The sequence below is a fragment of the Pseudophryne corroboree genome, chromosome 1 (assembly GCF_028390025.1).
Source record: "Pseudophryne corroboree isolate aPseCor3 chromosome 1, aPseCor3.hap2, whole genome shotgun sequence".
Taxonomy (NCBI): Eukaryota; Metazoa; Chordata; class Amphibia; order Anura; family Myobatrachidae; genus Pseudophryne; species Pseudophryne corroboree.
Genome location: NC_086444.1, coordinates 949505063 through 949525383, shown reverse-complemented (window position 1 = coordinate 949525383; position 20321 = coordinate 949505063). Strand labels below are relative to the sequence as shown.

The following is a 20321-nucleotide window of genomic DNA, read 5'->3' as shown; positions in this document are numbered from 1 at the left end:
CATTGTATAAATAAATAATCAAATGACCGAAGAGGCTGTAATACACCGGGTCCCGGTGGACGCGTGCGCCCCATCAGAGCCACACATCCGGTAACCCGCCTACATCATCGGAAGTATGCGGCCCCAAGGAGAAACACACTCCCGGGTTGGTTTTGTTCAGCACAGTACACTGTATGGACCTCAGAGAGGTCACGTGATCGCAGCCGCAGCAAGTAAGGAACATCTGCCTGCAGCTTGCATTCCACTGCGGAATATAGTTATTAAAATCGAGTATATGATCAAAAATATACAGGATAAAGCATGACAGATCATTCTATTACTGGCACTAATTTAGCGCCAGTGAAAAAGAACAGGGATATAATGTGTGATCAGGTTAGGTGGTATATAGATTTTGCTTTCCTTTTATTAACACATACTAACACTTTACCTTCTCGCATTGTGCTGCCCTGGGGTAGCTGGCCTTTGCCGGTTTGTGGGGTTCTGCACCCTGGGCCCAGACCTAGATTTAGGGACCACCAGCATCAGAGGAGCCTTGTCGGGGCCTGGTGTGTTTCTCCTTGGGGCCGCATACTTCCGGTGACGTAGGCGGGTTACCGGATGTGTGGCTCTGAGGGGGCGCACACGTCCACCGGGACCCGGTGTATTACAGCCTCTTCGGTCATTTGATTATTTATTTATACAATGTGTAACACATACTGTGGATACTGGTGTGATCTGGTTAGTGTGTACTGATGACCAGTTTGTTTTTATATGTGCTTGGTGAGCACTTGGTTTTATTAAGGGTTAAGGTGATTAATTGTTTAATTGGTTTGGTGGGTGCGATTATGGGGTACATATGTCTGTTTTGTCCATTGCATGGTTAGCTTGACAAAGGTCCTGGTGAGGACCGAAACGTCGCTGCTGCTTTACTTTGCACTGAAATGCTGCTCTAAATAAAAGTGCATGAATTTGAAGACTGGTGAGTGCCCCTGACTTGTTTGTATGCGTGTGTGTGTGTGTGTGTGTGTGTGTGTGTGTGTGTGTGTGTGTGTGTGTGTAATATATATATATATATATATATATATATAAATTTCACACTGTGGAGCGACTGGTTTCTTACTCGCCAGTCACTACAAGTGGGCTTCAAATTGATTACTGTGTGTTAAATGTCAATGCTCTGTTAGATTCTACATGATATCATCATTTAATTTCACAAGGACTTCTATGCACACTACCTAGGCCCTGTTAATTTAGTTATAGACCTAAAATAGGTCTATATTGCAGACCAATACTAATAGATCCATGCACAATTGCAATAGGAATTCCTGCAAGATGGTGTTGATTCAATATTCTCTGTGGTTTGGATGATGTAGAAATCTGGGCATAAAGAAAATATAGGGGAATTCCAGCTGGAATGAAACTTTTCCAGATATGGAATGATGCTCATTTCACAAAATAATTTTGAACATTTTGCGTATCCCTATTGCACAGCCCTGCGGTGTATGCTATTTCTATGATTAATGGGGGTCATTCCGAGTTGATCGTTAGCTGCAGTTGTTCGCAGCGCAGCGATCAGGCTAAAAATCTGCATTTCTGTGCATGCGTATGCACCGTAATGCGCAGGCGCATCGTACAGGTACAATGAGCATCGTGGGTTTGCACAGAGTGTAACGAATATTCCAGTCGCACGGCCGAACGCAGGAAGATTGACATGAAGTGGGCGTTTCTGGGTGTCAACTGACTGTTTTCAGGGAGTGCTTAGAAAAACGCAGGCATGGCAGAAAAAACACAGGCGTGGGTGGGCGGGTGTGTGATGTCAAAAGCCGTCCCTTCATCGTTAGAATCAATGCACACGAAGAGTAACTACAGAGCTGGTCTTGTTTTGCACAAAATGTTTTTGCAGGCGCTCTGCTGCACAAGCGTTAGTACTTCTGCAAAGAGAAAATACACTCCCCAGTGGGCGGTGACAATGCGTTTGCATAGCTGCTAAAAACTGCTAGCGAGTGATCAACTCGGAATGACCCCCAATATGGACAGTTTTACAATATGATCTGCGAAGTGTATAAAATCTTAGTGAAGGAAGAATAAGGAAATAGTTGGATTCTGTACCAATATCAATTCCATATACATGAGCTATATGCATTAGTCTTATTAGCCTTAACAATATGGATATTTGAAGAACTGTTAAACTGGATACACACTATAAGATCAACTGTCCAATCTTTCTGGTTGTAGTGAAAATCTGGTAATTTTCTCCCAAAAGCTGGAAAATGGACAAAAATGGTTGATTAGATAAATTGATGAACTCAAAAGGATTTAACCAATTTGTCTGAACATCCATTTTTGTCTGTTTTCCAGTGTTTGGGAGCAAATGGTCAATAGTCCCATGCTCCCATACATTACCAGATTTTCGCTCCTACCAGAAATATTGGACAGATTATCTTAGTGTGTATCCATCTTTACTGTATATTAAAATAAGTTCCCTTGATGAAAAACTACTAATAAATTAACCCAGTTATCATTACCCAAATAATAACCTTTAGTACAGATATGAAGTATGGATTAGCCAAATCCACTGGCAAAATGAATCTGATAAGAATCACAGAGATCAGTCTTATTATACAAAAATATTAAGAATGACCTACAAAGATAGTCTTGGGCAATTTTTTATAAACAAAAAGGCATAAAAAGTCTCACATGAATCTGTTTTGAGAAGAGACACAAGAAGATGGAGCAAATCCTAGCGTCATATTGCCGCCCAAGAATTGTACAAAGTTTCAGAGTTTTACAGGGTATTTTATGCCTACAGTACCTGGGCTGTTACACAGCCCCCTTCTGACGGCTTACTGGCTTGTATAGATGCTAATTAGTTTTTATGGCCCTTTATCTAGAGTATGTTGTCACTCGGGTATGAACGGGTGACACTTTTCAGGCCAACATCATGTTTGTGAGACGGGCAAGCCCAGAATGTATAAGACCCCATAGTTTTACCATTATCTGTCTGATGTATCATTTGTTGGCAGTCCTAATGGGCTATACATAAATCAGCCAGCCTTCCTATCACATGACAAATTATCCCTGCAGCTGGACATCCACATCAGGGGACATGTGCAGGTCACCATGCTGGTAATTAACAGAAATACACTTGATAATCATAAAGGGTTACATGTTGCCTAATATCTCGTGATCCATAACCTAATCACAAAACTAATTCTCTTTCTTAAAGAATTTGCTTGACGACTTGAGAGAAAAACTTGATGGCCATTTCAAGGATGTCATGGTGGGTTTGATGTACTCTTTTCCAGCTTACGATGCCCATGAGCTCTACCATGCAATGAAGGTAACTTAATAACTTTTACTGTCTTTTCTATGATGAAGGCATGGATGTGCAGGCATAGAAGGAGGCAAAGGCCGGTATCCAATTAGCTGCAGTAATTTACCACAGCTAATGGATTCGGCCAGTCTATCCAATTAGCCCTGATATGCAGAATTTATTGGGGATTATGCTGCTGGTGCCTCAGGTACCCGAATAGTAACCTATGATAAGCAACCACCGGAGACTCGTTTTTATGCAATAATGCAATTTATCCAGGATCTCATGTATCATCTGAAAGTGGGTCATTTACCACATGGTAAAAATGGGCTATGATTGGTTAGCCTGATAATACGATCAGGCTAATTTAGCCCTTTTTTGCCGTGTGGTAAATTAACGCCGGCAGTTGGATACCGGCCAAAATCTACCTTATTATGAGAGATGCTGCATGTGTTAGCCTACTGTACACTAAGCAGGAAACAATGCCATGTGCTTATATTTCTATACTTACAGATGTAGCCACCTTTATCTTGAGTGGCCGCGGCGGTTGTCCCGTTCGACCATACGCAGCGTACTGTGGCGTAGCGAGGCGCGCCTAGCCACAGAGAGGCTATCTAATCGCACGGAGACAGACATTTGACGTTTGGCGTTACCTTTACGTGTAATACCTGCGATCAGCCACCAGATGTCGCTTTTTACAATCACCACTGCGCATGCGTGTGGTCTCCCGTAAAATACAATACTGACATACATAATAAGGACTACTTTACTAAGGCGTCTCATTACGCTGCATACAGCAAATACTGTACTCATTACGCTGCATTATTTAATACAGTACTGTATATACAGTACGACACCGACGCAAATACAGTAGTACAGCATACAGTATATGATCCATCTACTGTACAATACTTTATGAATACTGTATGTGAGCGTCCAAGTCCCGCAGACAAAACACAGTACTGTAAAACCAGTAGTGTACACTGTCGCAAATGGATGTGTGTTACAAGTTCACTATTGCCTCTCAAGATTAGGAATTTTCTACAGTATGTTATCGTCCTAATCCCGTAGCCATTACAGCATAATCAAAACCAACGGATTTATACATTTGTCTGCGGCGAAGTGGTGAAGTGTTTCGCTTCCTATACTCAGAGTCCAGGGTTCGATTCCTTAAGTACGAATGCATGTTACTGTAGTTTTTTTCAGACACTTTATTATTTTTTTTATTCACATACTGTAAACCAGGGCATACAGTAGCTGCATGAGCGGTTCTATGCGATCGAGTCCGGTGTACCATAATGTGCAGGTTCTATGCAGGTTAAGGTACTATGCTCCGTACACAGTACACATACAATTCTGTAGCTGGGCAGACTGAATAGAAATGGCTACCACCTATGACTCCTTGCCCCACAGAGGCCCTAGGCTACGGAGCAAGTAATAGTCCAGATTGTACAGACTATGGGGCAATGCTGAAGGAGCGTCACAATCCCCTAGCTAAAATACACAGTATGCATATTATGGTACACCGGACTCGATGACATACTGTAGCACACTGGCAAAATGGCCGCCGCCCCTGAACCCTTGTGCAGGTTATGGGGCAATGCTGAAGGAGCGTCACAATCCCCTAGCCAAAATACACAGGGGAGGGATAAGCCACTGTAGGATTGCATACAGTATTACGGTACACCGGACTCAATCGCATAGCACACTGTCAAAACGACCACTACCCATGAACCCCCACCTCCTGAACCCCCACCTCGTGGCATGCAGCAGTTGGGTATGGAATGAGAAATGGCATAAGCTGTGCAGGCTACGGGGCGATGCTGAAGGAGCGTCACAATCCCCTAGCCAAAATACACAGAGATACTGTAAGCGAGGTCTATGCACATTACAGTACTGTACGTTACACCGGGCTCGGTCGCATAGCAAACTGACAAAACACAAGTTTTACAGTACATACAGTAAAGCAGGCCAAAGCTGCAGGAGAGTTTCTACTGTAAAGGTTCTATGCACCGTACGGTAATGTACACATACCTGTACAATTCTATAGCAGGGCAGACTCAATTGAAATGGCTACCGCCTGTGACTCCTACAGTAGCTCCTAGGAGGCACTCAGCTATGGAGCAAATAACAGCACAGATTTTGCAGGCTACGGGGCAATGCTGAAGGAGCGTCACAATCCCCTAGCTACAATACACAGGGGTGATAGAGATAATCGAGTGGCTGGAGGGGGGTCCCCTTGATTTAAGGGGCCCCCACTCCTCCAGGGTACTCCGGCCAGGTGTGACTAGTTGGGTATTTAATTCCATGGCCGCAGGGACGGGTATAAAAGTCTCCCCCGGCTGTGCATTATCTGTCCAGCTAGTGGAGCCCAGTGCTGATTCAAAAAATATGGGGAACCCCTACGCTTTTTTTGTCCCCCTTATTTTTTGCACCAGGACCAGGCGCAGAGCCCGGTGCTGGTTCTAAAAAGATGGGGGATCCCGTGTCCATTTTTTCCGTATTCCTTCCGGAATTCGACTGCAATTGCATATACAGTACTGTACCCCTTAATGTCACTGCTTACAGTATACAGTATTTAGACATGAGCTTGTGTACAGTATCTGTCATGAGGTGCTTTTTTCACTGACACTATAACTTTTTTCTATTGTGATATACTGTACAGAGGCGGCAAACTAGCCAAACGGGAATAATCAGCTTCTGCAGAATAAAATGAGATGCTACAGTACATGCCTATATTCTGTGAGTGACTGCGGCTCTATGAAATTAAATCAGAAAATTTAAATATGAAATGCATTACTAATGTGTGGCATTACTGTACTGTATGTGTATAAGGTGTACTACAATATTTTCTGGTGTAACATAAGGAAAGGGCACTACTGCATGGTCTAATGCAGTGGTTCTCAAACTTGGTCCTCAGGACCCCACACAGTGCATGTTTTGCAGGTAAACCAGCAAGTGCACAGATGTATTCATTACTAACTGACACATTTTAGAAGGTCCATACAGTAGGTGGAGCTAATTTTTTCACTTGTGATTCTGTGAGACCTGCAAAACCTGCACTGTGTGGGGTCCTGAGGACTGAGTTTGAGAACCTGTGGTCTAATGTAAATAAAGATGAATGTGGTGGGGTGTAATGTGAATAAGGGGCATTACTGTTAGGAGTAATGTGGTACTATGATATGATGTCATGAGAATAAGAGACACCACTGCATGATATAATGTGAATAAAGTTGCAGTACTGTGTTGTGTCATTTCATCTTCGGGTATTATTGTGTTACCATGCCCCTTCCCAGCAAGAACATACTGTACACTGTTTTGGGCTGGCACTAAATGTGCACATTGTTCTTATTTAGATTATAGGGGGTAGGAGCGCCAAAATGGGTGATGGTGCTGGGAAAGGGGTGCAGGGTTAGAGGCGGAACTACGTAGCATCTGTGCAAGAGGGCATCAGCCAAAATCTAGCCTAGGGCATCATGTTGGTCAGGTTTGGCTCTGATAATACTGTATACTGTACTCTTACTGTACTTTGCATTCAATACAGATACTGTTTGCACACAGGTTTTACATGAATCATTGGCAATGCTGCAGGAGTGTCTCATTAGGCAATCTAAAATATACCACGACTATGGGTGGGGATACAGTAGGGAAGTTCTGTCACCATAAGCTGTCTGCTGTGTATAGCATATTTCCATCTGAGATGCATTTGTGTGTTTGTAATAAGAAAAAAACATTTTACTGTACATTTAGTGGATACAGTATTTCTCCCCCATAATGACGTATCATACTGTACAGGTACCCTCATGTACTGTACCGTACCATACTGTAAAATTGAATATTTATTGGAAAAACATCAATATTAATGTAAAAATAAAGTATTACAACATCCGATTCCATGTACTGCACTGATCAAAATGTACAGTACTCTTATTCAGGACTTATAAAACTGAAAATAACTGTTCATACAGTACACATCAATAACATTACTACTGTATAATATTCTACATTAGTTTATGCAATAATCAGACAAAGGCAATTTTATCATTTTTTTTAATAATGCACCAATTTAAAATTTTAAACAGAAAATACAGAACTACATATTTGTGGCTTGACCATTTCTTTCAACTACAACAGGTAATACTTTATACAGGTGATTTATATAATTATTACAATGTTCAGGTGTGAGTACTTCTAGCCAAAATTTCTTTATCCCATCCACCAGTTGCTGTTTTGTTGTTGGCTTTGCAACACTCCTAACGTACCTCTTCAATTGAGCCCACACTAATTCGATTGGGTTCATGTCTGGTGATCTATATAAAAATAAAAAAAAAAGCGTATAGAAAAAATTAATTACATTACAGTAAATAGAGAAAATTAAACATACAATATTGTACTGTTTATTAAACAAAAATTTTTTTTACAGTACTAGAGTGCTATCCAAAATTTTACTTGTACACTGTTGAAAGAATACTCACTCTGGTGGTGTGCGTTCCCAATTCATACCTTTCTCTTCCATAAATTTGGCTGAGGCGGAGTGTTTAGGATCATTGTCTTGGAATATCCTATGGTGAGTTGGGTAATATTTATTCACAAATGGCACCATACATTTCTCTACTATTGTTTCTTGGAAATATTTCTTATCCATGATTCCTACAGAAATCAAAAAATGTTGTTCATTAATAAGCAACTCCTTTTATTGTGCAGTTACACGTACTCTACAGTACAACATGTATTTTTACAGAACACAGGCACAGAATAAAGTATAGTACTGTACCTTCGAAAAATAATAGGGGACCAGCTCCTAATCGTGATATGCCTCCCCATACATGGACTTTCAATGGATGCTTTGGGCGTGGTTTTAAAGAGATATGGTTACGTTTCCTGAATGACATTCTGGAGAACCGCTCAAGGGCAACAGACGATTCATCTGTGAAAATGACATCATCAAATGTTTCACCACTCTCAATCCATCGCCGTGCCTGTTCCACTCTCTTTTCTTTATTCACATCTCTTATCATTGGAGATATCCTGTGAAGAGCCAAAAATAATGAAATCAGATACAGTTATGAAATTACAGATTTACAGATTACTGTATATACAGTAGACTGTATGTGCAGTATACTGTATTATATACCTACTGTATACATTAAACTGTACATACAGTACATTAAGTTACATACAGAGTAATATATATATACATACTGTACATACACACAAACACACACACAGTATACAGTATGTAATCATCACAATAAGCCGGCAATGCTTCATTGCTGTCTCTGAGTGCCTATACAGTAGGTATCTCTTTTGGGATAGAATATATACAGTATATACACACACACATACTGTATATAGTATAAAGTACACACTCTGTATAATGATTTATGGCATTATTATATCACGTATCAAGGGATTATTAACAGTGCATTTACTGTATGGTTTATACTGCTTTCAGTATTTTACCTTGTTGCGCCAAAGGTCCATCCCATTTTCCGTCGCATCCTTCTGATGCTGGTGGCCGATATGTCCAGGTCATACTTGGAATGGAGAATTCGTTTTATTTGCAGAGCAGTACGCTCATCATCCTCACGAGTTAGTTCCTCCACAATTTGTTGCACTCTCCTACAGTACAATACAGTATGAAAAATATGAATTCATGAACAGCACAATCACAGTTACAATTGATGAAGTTTTTATTTTATTTCAAAAAAATTGTTTATGGTATAAAGCAAGTCATTTAAACATTACAGTAGTGTACAGTACGTACCATGTGCATTTTGTAGGAAATACAAATCTGGGCGTTGTTCTCTCGAATGCATGATAGCGCACCGTTTCTAAAGTGACTATAATGCCACTTTCCTTGAGCCATGCATGGATCTCTTTGATGGTTTTATTTTCTTTTTTCATGTTGGCGATTATCTTGCTCATCGTTTTGTTGATAGTTACTGGCATGTTGTCCAACTATAATTCCTGTATGGAGAGAAAACATTTGTGAATACTGTAGTCTAAAATTTACACATCTGAAAATGCATAAGAGTTTTATGATAGAAGTTAATACTGTACATGTTTACTATCCAGTACCTGATGTTCAAATTTAAGTATTGTATACTGTACAGTACTGAAAATACAACTTCAGTGTTATGGACTGCAATTAGTTTCCTGTATGAAACAGATACAGTACAGTAAATAACCCTCCTTGGAAGTGCATGGGCCCTGTGAGACTTACAGTAGTGTACAGCATAAGGGTCGACTGACATGATGTACAAGCATTACATACAGTACATGTCAGTACTGTATGTAAATTCTTCAATTATTGCCTAACAACAATGCTGCTTACTGTATATTAAATACTGTAGGCCTAGAAATGTGCATCTCAATATAGTAGTTAAAAACACAGGGGCCTATGTGGATAAGCGAGTTCTATGCACACTAAAAATGGCCACCGACCGTGAACCCCCAGCACGTGGCAGCGCTCGTATATGTAGTGAGATACAGTATGGCATACATTTCACAGTTCAGGGGGCAATGCTGAAGGAGCGTCACAATCCCCTAGCTCAATTACATTGGGATAAGCGAGGTCTATGCACATTACGGTATACCGAGCTGGATCGCTTAGCAACCTGACAAAATGGCCGCCGACCGTGAACTCCCAGCACGTGGCAGCGCTCGGATATGTAGTGAGATACAATATGGCATACATTTCACAGTTCAGGGGGCAATGCTGAAGGAGCGTCACAATCCCCTAGCTCAATTACATTGGGATAAGCGAGGTCTATGCACATTACGGTATACCGAGCTGGATCGCTTAGCAACCTGACAACATGGCCGCCGACCGTGAACTCCCAGCACGTGGCAGCGCTCGGATATGTAGTGAGATACAATATGGCATACATTTCACAGTTCAGGGGGCAATGCTGAAGGAGCGTCACAATCCCCTAGCTCAATTACATTGGGATAAGCGAGGTCTATGCACATTACGGTATACCGAGCTGGATCGCTTAGCAACCTGACAACATGGCCGCCGACCGTGAACTCCCAGCACGTGGCAGCGCTCGGATATGTAGTGAGATACAATATGGCATACTGTACATTTCACAGTTCAGGGGGCAATGCTGAAGGAGCGTCACAATCCCCTAGCTCAATTACATTGGGATAAGCGAGGTCTATGCACATTACGGTATACCGAGCTGGATCGCTTAGCAACCTGACAAAATGGCCGCCGACCGTGAACTCCCAGCACGTGGCAGCGCTCGGATATGGAGTGAGAGATGGTATACATTTTAAAATACACCGGGATAAGTTGTATAGGCCATGGAGCAATGCACAGGGACATTCATCATTTACGTACAGTATATAAATAATTGTAAACCGTAAATGAAAGAATTACCGGTCAAATACTGTATGACGAAACTGTGTCAATGAGCTGGAACAGTATGGCCTGTGAAGAAGTTTTCGAAGGCAGAAACGGAGAGCAAATTATCAGGAGATTTCTGAAAGGTCGGAGAAGATCCACACAGCAAGTCTGCTTACGAGGAAACAGCTTTGCAAAGTGGGTAGCGGGGCGGTGACTGAGACGCTCTTTTATTCACATTCACACAAAAGGAATTCTTACCGCTGTGATTGGTGCCAATATAGGCGCATTCATCCTTACACCAATCACAGAGCATACTGTACTTTTGAATGTGAATAAAAGAGCGTCTCAGTCACCGCCCGCTACCCACTTTGCAAATCTGTTTCCTCGTAGGCAGACTTGCTGTGTGGATCTTCTCCGACCTTTCAGAAATCTCCTGATAATTTGCTCTCCGTTTCTGCCTTCGAAAACTTCTTCACAGGCCATACTGTTCCAGCTCATTGACACAGTTTCGTCATACAGTATTTGACCGGTAATTCTTTCATTTACGGTTTACAATTATTTATATACTGTACGTAAATGATGAATGTCCCTGTGCATTGCTCCATGGCCTGTACAACTTATCCCGGTGTATTTTAAAATGTATACCATCTCTCACTCCATATCCGAGCGCTGCCACGTGCTGGGAGTTCACGGTCGGCGGCCATTTTGTCAGGTTGCTAAGCGATCCAGCTCGGTATACCGTAATGTGCATAGACCTCGCTTATCCCAATGTAATTGAGCTAGGGGATTGTGACGCTCCTTCAGCATTGCCCCCTGAACTGTGAAATGTATGCCATATTGTATCTCACTACATATCCGAGCGCTGCCACGTGCTGGGAGTTCACGGTCGGCGGCCATTTTGTCAGGTTGCTAAGCGATCCAGCTCGGTATACCGTAATGTGCAAAGACCTCGCTTATCCCAATGTAATTGAGCTAGGGGATTGTGACGCTCCTTCAGCATTGCCCCCTGAACTGTGAAATGTATGCCATATTGTATCTCACTACATATCCGAGCGCTGCCACGTGCTGGGAGTTCACGGTCGGCGGCCATGTTGTCAGGTTGCTAAGCGATCCAGCTCGGTATACCGTAATGTGCATAGACCTCGCTTATCCCAATGTAATTGAGCTAGGGGATTGTGACGCTCCTTCAGCATTGCCCCCTGAACTGTGAAATGTATGCCATATTGTATCTCACTACATATCCGAGCGCTGCCACGTGCTGGGAGTTCACGGTCGGCGGCCATTTTGTCAGGTTGCTAAGCGATCCAGCTCGGTATACCGTAATGTGCATAGACCTCGCTTATCCCAATGTAATTGAGCTAGGGGATTGTGACGCTCCTTCAGCATTGCCCCCTGAACTGTGAAATGTATGCCATATTGTATCTCACTACATATCCGAGCGCTGCCACGTGCTGGGAGTTCACGGTCGGCGGCCATTTTGTCAGGTTGCTAAGCGATCCAGCTCGGTATACCGTAATGTGCATAGACCTCGCTTATCCCAATGTAATTGAGCTAGGGGATTGTGACGCTCCTTCAGCATTGCCCCCTGAACTGTGAAATGTATGCCATATTGTATCTCACTACATATCCGAGCGCTGCCACGTGCTGGGAGTTCACGGTCGGCGGCCATGTTGTCAGGTTGCTAAGCGATCCAGCTCGGTATACCGTAATGTGCATAGACCTCGCTTATCCCAATGTAATTGAGCTAGGGGATTGTGACGCTCCTTCAGCATTGCCCCCTGAACTGTGAAATGTATGCCATACTGTATCTCACTACATATACGAGCGCTGCCACGTGCTGGGGGTTCACGGTCGGTGGCCATTTTTAGTGTGCATAGAACTCGCTTATCCACATAGGCCCCTGTGTTTTTAACTACTATATTGAGATGCACATTTCTAGGCCTACAGTATTTAATATACAGTAAGCAGCATTGTTGTTAGGCAATAATTGAAGAATTTACATACAGTACTGACATGTACTGTATGTAATGCTTGTACATCATGTCAGTCGACCCTTATGCTGTACACTACTGTAAGTCTCACAGGGCCCATGCACTTCCAAGGAGGGTTATTTACTGTACTGTATCTGTTTCATACAGGAAACTAATTGCAGTCCATAACACTAATATTAAGCCCACTCCATTATCCACTCCTCCCCTGTGTATTAAACACCCCCTACCACCCTGGAAGTCATGTACCAGGGCCCCTTCATTCAGCACAATGCCCCCTTCTACAGTTTAGTGTTCTCCTTCCTGCCCCATCTGTGCAGTAAAGGAATAATTAGCAGAAATTATTTCTCCAGGTCCTACTGTACATACTGAGCGAAAGATAGAACCCCCCCTATCCCCCGCGGAGCATCAAAGCTGCCGCTGATAGCTCCCCCCACCCCTTCCGCTGGTGAGTGGGTAGGGGCCCCAGTGCATTGCTGTGTCCAGGGGCCCACACTGCTGTTAAGATGGCTCTAGTAATTGAGCTAGGGGATTGTGACGCTCCTTCAGCATTGCCCCTGGACTGTACCATACTGTATCTCACTCCATATCCAAGCGCTGCCACGTGCTGGGAGTTCACGGTCGGTGGCCATTTTGTCAGGTTGCTAAGCGATCCAGCTCGGTATAACGTAATGTACATAGACCTTGCTTATCCCGGTGTACTACAGGTATGTGCAGTAGTACTGAATGATTGCTATCACTTGTGGTGAAACACCTATCTTATCAAATACAGTAACTACTGTACAGTATAGTTGTTCGCACAGGTGATGGTAATCATACTGTATATTTAAACTGAAGTCCGTAACAGAGCATTCTGTCCCTCCTGCAGAGGTTCTTGTTGGGAGGCACAGGGAAAAAAGGCAAATACTGTACAGTATTTGCACTTTACTGTTGTGCACTTTATTTGAAAATGTACAGTTGTTTGCTATTTTTAGCATGCTGTGCTTTACATGTTTTCTTATTGTGGTTTTTAGATTTTTAGACAAAAGACAAAGAATGCAGACTACCAGATTTTACGGGAGTGCCAAAACCCACCCATCAGTGGCACAGAAACTTGCTGCATTAGTCCCACAAAAGAAGAAGAAAACTGCCAAGGCGGCTCAGAAAGAAAATGTGGTGAAACCACGAAAAAATGCCAAGGCAAAGAATAATACGTTGGAGATGATATGTGGTGTGGCAAATGATGTAATTGTTCCATCTCCTGCAGATCACAGTGTTCAGCCAATGAATCTGGAAATACCGGTGCTAGAGGACGTGACAAACACGCTGCATCAGGAAGCTTCTTTTTTGGACCATGTAGCCACCCCTGGACAAGAAGACATGACACATTCACCACGAAGAAGGTTGCATTTCACAGATGTGAACACCAAAGTGCAGGACTGCCAGTGTACCTGTCCTGTTTTACTAAAGGAGCTACTCAGTAAGGTGACCAATATGGAGTCAGAAGTTGGTGGACAGGTCAATCAGCTGCAGACCGATGTGGCTGGCCTTAAAGAAGGCATAAAGGAACAGATGGTAGAAGCCATGAAGAAAGTCATTGAACAAACGAGGGAAGAATGGCAAGTTGGAGTTTGCCGCACCATCATTGCAACACACCACCAAGCGGTTCAAGTCAGCGGCCTGGACGACCGAGGCCTGGAGGACCGCAGAGGAGGCCTGGAGGACCGCAGAGGAGGCCTGGAGGACCGCAGAGGAGGCCTGGAGGACCGCAGCGGACTGGACGAAGTCAGCGGCATGGACGACCACAGAGGAGGCCTGGAGGACCGCAGAGGAGGCCTGGACGACCGCAGAGGAGGCCTGGACGACCGCAGAGGAGGCCTGGACGACCGCAGAGGAGGCCTGGACGACCGCAGAGGAGGCCTGGACGACCGCAGAGGAGGCCTGGACGACCGCAGAGGAGGCCTGGACGACCGTAGAGGAGGCCTGGGGGACCGCAGCAGCGGACTGGACGAAGTCAGCGACTTGGACGACCGCAGAGGAGGCCTGGAGGACCGCAGAAGAGACCTGGAGGACCGCAGAGGAGGCCTGGACGACCGCAGAGGAGGCCTGGACGACCGCAGAGGAGGCCTGGACGACCGCAGAGGAGGCCTGGACGACCGCAGAGGAGGCCAGGGGGACCGCAGCAGCGGACTGGACGAAGTCAGCGACTTGGACGACCGCAGAGGAGGCCTGGAGGACCGCAGAAGAGACCTGGAGGACCGCAGAGGAGGCCTGGACGACCGCAGAGGAGGCCTGGACGACCGCAGAGGAGGCCTGGACGACCGCAGAGGAGGCCTGGACGACCGTAGAGGAGGCCTGGGGGACCGCAGCAGCGGACTGGACGAAGTCAGCGACTTGGACGACCGCAGAGGAGGCCTGGAGGACCGCAGAGGAGGCCTGGAGGACCGCAGAGGAGGCCTGGAGGACCGCAGAGGAGGCCTGGAGGACCGCAGAGGAGGCCTGGACGACCGCAGAGGAGGCCTGGACGACCGCAGAGGAGGCCTGGACGACCGCATAGGAGGCCTGGGGGACCGTAGAGGAGGCCTGGGGGACCGCAGCAGCGGACTGGACGAAGTCAGCGACTTGGACGACCGCAGAGGAGGCCTGGAGGACCGCAGAGGCCTGGACCACAGCAGCGGACTGGGCGAAGTCAGCGACTTGGGCGACCGCAGAGGAGGCCTGGACGACTGCAGAGGAGGCCTGGACGACCGCAGAGGAGGCCTGGACGACCGCAGAGGAGGCCTGGACGACCGTAGAGGAGGCCTGGGGGACCGCAGCAGCGGACTGGACGAAGTCAGCGACTTGGACGACCGCAGAGGAGGCCTGGAGGACCGCAGAAGAGACCTGGAGGACCGCAGAGGCCTGGACCACAGCAGCGGACTGGACGAAGTCAGCGACTTGGGCGACCGCAGAGGAGGCCTGGACGACCACAGAGGCCTGGAGGACCGCAGAGGAAACCTGGAGGACCGCAGAGGAGGCCTGGAGGACCGCAGAGGAGGCCTGGAGGACCGCAGAAGAGACCTGGAGGACCGCAGAGGAGGCCTGGAGGACCGCAGAGGAGGCCTGGAGGACCGCAGAGGAGGCCTGGAGGACCGCAGAGGAGGCCTGGAGGACCGCAGAAGAGACCTGGAGGACCGCAGAGGAGGCCTGGAGGACCGCAGAGGAGGCCTGGAGGACCGCAGAGGAGGCCTGGAGGACCGCAGAGGAGGCCTGGAGGACCGCAGAGGAGGCCTGGAGGACCGCAGAGGCCTGGACCACAGCAGCGGACTGGACGAAGTCAGCGACTTGGACGACCGCAGAGGAGGCCTGGAGGACCGCAGAAGAGACCTGGAGGACCGCAGAAGAGACCTGGAGGACCGCAGAGGAGGCCTGGAGGACCGCAGAGGAGGCCTGGAGGACCGCAGAGGAGGCCTGGAGGACCGCAGAGGAGGCCTGGACGACCGCAGAGGGCTGGACGACCGCAGAGGCCTGGATTCAAGTGTGCTGTTGCCAGGAACACCAATGATGACCAGCACACCTGCTCACAGGCCACTTCGCAATACATTCGGAGGCTCTCTGAACAATATTGCCCTGGCTGTCATCTCAACTTCCCTGGACGACCATCTGTACAGAGCTTCAAATGGACATATTCAGAAATATGCATATTCTCTGTTCCAGCACCATGTACGGTACGACAAATACTTGACGTGGGCCAATCGTGTGAACTTTGATGGTTCCAAGGGCAAACTTCCGCTGCCCAAAAATCTGGTACATGACATCATGGCTAGGTGTGAACGCCGCGTGAGGATTGGTGATCCAGAAAAGAGGAAGATAAGGGATACCATAAACTCTGTGCTGAGAACGAAGAGGAAAATGACTTGGAAGCTCGACTATGATGAAACCAGATCATTACCTACCTCCTAGCTTCAGCACATCAGCTTCACACAGCTGAAGCTAAAAAATTGTGTCAATGTACCTGTATGACCTGTACATTTTCTGGGGCTGCATGCACTGTGCTGAATCCACTTGGAGCAGCTCGGTTACTCAAAGGGGAGTGCATGAACTTGGCTCACCACATTCCTGGTAATGTAAGGGCCTGTTACAAGTTGCCCCTTTTATTCCTGTTGATTTTTTGGGCGCTGCTGTATCTATCCAGTAGCAGCCGAGTCCATTGTGCTGTGTCCATCTGGGGCCTTGGGCTGCGTTTCCATCCAGGGGCTGCTGTTGTCAGTCCTCTATTCTGGTGTCCGTATGCGACAGTGTTAAAAAGCAAAAGACAAAAACGAAAAATAATTCAAAAAAGCAAAACCTAAAAATAAAGTACAAAAACCATTACCCCGCACCACCACCACAAAAAAATAAATTATAAAAATGTTAAAGTTGATATTGTTACTGTATTTGTGCTGTTACCTTTTGATTAAAGTACCGTACAGTATGTGTGATGTTGGCTTTATTACAATACAGTACAGTATGTGTGATGTTACATGTTCCAAATGATTTTGTCCGTAAATAAAGTGTTTCTTAAAATAAACATGACGTGGTTTCCAATGTTTGTATTCCCAACTTCCTGTACTGTATAAATTAGTACTACTGTATGATGGGAATTCAATTAAGAGTGGTATACTGTATGTAAAACAACTTGGTTAGGCATCTTGCATTTCATATTTTAATAAAAACCACAGGAAACTTCTATTTTTAAAAGTTTATTGAAGAAAAAAAAGGTGTTTTTTTTTAAATAAAGTTTGAAAGTTAATTAAAACAAAAAAGTAGTTTGTTCTTCGTTACATTCTTTTCTTGTGTATATAGATATCTGTGGGAAAAAAAAAAAAAAAGTATTAAAGTAAAGACACTCATGTTCATTTGTTTTCCAAGAAAATTTGTGGAACCACACAGCCCAGCAATAAGTCATGCTGGGCTGTGTGGTTCCACAAAAGGCATGCGGTACAAAGTGAAATAGTGGTGTCAGTGGTCAGCACTTTGACACGCTAACATTTGTGGAACCACACAGCAATGGCTGACACACACAAAATGCCTGACACACACAAAATGCCTGACACACACAAAATGCCTGACACACACAAAATGCCTGACACACACATGCTGGAGTGAAAACACATGTTTGCCAAACAGTCGACAGCACATGTCGGCCAGATGGCCGACCAAACTTGCTCCAAATCACCCCAAACTGGCCAGAAAGCACCCCAGCACACTCAGGAGGTACTGTACACCACAGCTAAATTAGGAGAGAATTTCATTACAAACAGCCAGATCTTGCAGATTATCTGCCAGATAATTGTATGGTGTACAGTATGCCTATCTTATACAGTAGAAAAAGATACTATACAATGGAGTACAAGAACAAAAATTTTTATTAAATAAAATTAAATTAATCTTAATAAAAAATTAAAAAAGTGGTCCACTAAGAGGTGGACCACCACCCGCAGGAGCTGGATGGCACGCTGCAACTGTTCTGTGGGAAAAAAAGGACAGTATTACAAAACAAATACTGAATACTTTACAGTGTAGTAATGGCAATACAGTACTTTACTCTATATTAGACAATATTGTTATTTACAATGTACAGTACTGTATTGTCAGTACAGTAAATCAAACACTACTGTATGCTGTCGAGGTAATTTAAACATTGCTTTAGTTTACCTCTTGTATAAGTGGGCTGCTGCCTGCCCGCTTCTGGGCCAGCCCACCTATCTTGCCCCTGTCTGGGGCCCCCATAAATAATTGGCACTATATTGGAGAAAAAAAAACATTTAGTCACATTCAAATAGTAAACAATTATTACTGTATACTGTAGGTACAGTATTATACTGTATTGCTGGTATTCAAAATATAAAGTACTGTACAAGAGTTTAGCTTCAATAGGTCATAAACAAATTGTCAAAGGAATAAAACACCACAGTACAAATACTGTAGACATTTACTGTATGTATTAGCAGTCATGACATTTCATGACCGCTTCAGAAAAAAGAGGGTTACAGTACTGTAGGTGGTGTTGTAGGGAGTACTATCCATAATAGTGGACTGTACTCAGAGCCAGCCATAAATAATATGATTCCCTAGTCAAGTTTTTGGATGCTGCCCCCTTGCACAGATGCTATTTCCGCCTCTGAGCCTGTACCCCTTTCCCAGCACCATCACCCCTCAACCATAGCAGTCCTCATTTTGGTGCTCCTCCAACTTACTGTACTGTATGTTTAAAATAGCAACAGTGTGCACATTCGGTGTGCATCCCAAAACGGTGCATGTTCTTGCTGGGAAGGGGCATGGCCACACAGTAATTCCCCAATCTGAAATGACGCCACACAGTACTGCAACTTTATTCACAACATATCATGCAATAGTGTCTCTTTTTCTCGTTACATCATATGATAGTACCACATTACTCCTCAAAGTATTCCCACTTATTCACATTGCATCACATCATATTGCTCTTTGTTCACATTAGACCACACAGTAGTGCCCTTGCTACAGTATATGTTACACAACAAAGTACTGTATACACATAATGCTGCACATTAGTAATGCATTTTGTATGCACAGAATATACTGTAGGCATGCTGCATATCATATTAATCAGCAGAAGCTGCTTGTGCCCCTGGGCATTTGGCAAGTATGCCTATGCCTAGGGCAGGCTCAGACTGGAGATCAGTACGTAATCCCGCTGGACGGGATCCCGGCAGTCAAAATACAGACGCCGGAATCCCGACCACACAATCCCGACAGGGGCGGCGAGCGGCAAGCAGCCCCTTGCATGCTTGCTTCGCTCGCCACGCGGTGGGCACGGTGCCTCGCTACGCTCTACACACTATTATATCAGTAGTCAGGAAACGCAGCATGCATTTGTGGAGTGAAGAGGGTGAAAAAGGAGAGAAAGTACAGTTTGTACTGTAAGGTTATGTCAGAGGGTGTGAAGATGATCAGCTCAGTGTTATACATGTTACAGTAAGTTAGAATACAGTACAGTGCATTATGTATTTCTATTTTATTACCAGGTGTCTCCTCCACTGGTTGGCGACGGACTGTAAAAAGATAAAATACAGTACAGTTAGTCATATCAGTTTGACTTAAAATAATGTTGGAGAAAAAAAAATACTGTAATTACAGTACCAACTATTGCTACTGTACAGTATTGACAATGCTAAATTCCTTGTCGTATAAACAACCCTTTATGAAGCTAAGAACACTGTACGCTGTTTACTTAAGAAGTACCGTAATGGTACGCTATTGGCGTAGCGATCGCTCAGCCGTAGGCGAGACGCTCAAGCGTCACGTTCGCTCACGGCCCAGTGATCACAGGACACGTTATTGGCTATGTCTAGGGGAATGATTCGCTGTAGCGTAGCGTACGCTCGAGACCACGAGGAGGTCACCAGCGATGCAGACGCTCACAACACTATACCTTTATGTTAAAACCTTATACCAATGAAATACACTGAATACCTTAATGTGAGTACAGGGTGTAAGTGCAACCTTGTGTAACCTGACTAACTACAAAGCTGCTTGAGCGTCACCGACGCTCAAGTGAACACTTAACACTATAGAAAATACACAGATACTGGTTTAGGTTCCAAAGCCTATTAACTGTATTATATCTAATATACTTGTAAAAAGGGGATAACAGTACAAATGATACACTACAATATAACAGAGACTTCCTAACCACAGAACTAAA

At 44.8% G+C, this 20321-nt stretch overlaps 1 protein-coding gene across 1 annotated transcript in view; it reads left to right on the top strand.

Moving 5' to 3' along the window:
• The window catches only part of LOC134974150 (annexin A10-like), a 239325-nt gene that overhangs the window by 102949 nt on the left and 116055 nt on the right, over positions 1–20321 (top strand). The window contains exon 4 of the mRNA XM_063946507.1: positions 3206–3319. Within this exon, the coding sequence (XP_063802577.1) occupies positions 3206–3319 (114 nt within the window). The remainder of the gene's footprint in view (positions 1–3205; positions 3320–20321) is intronic.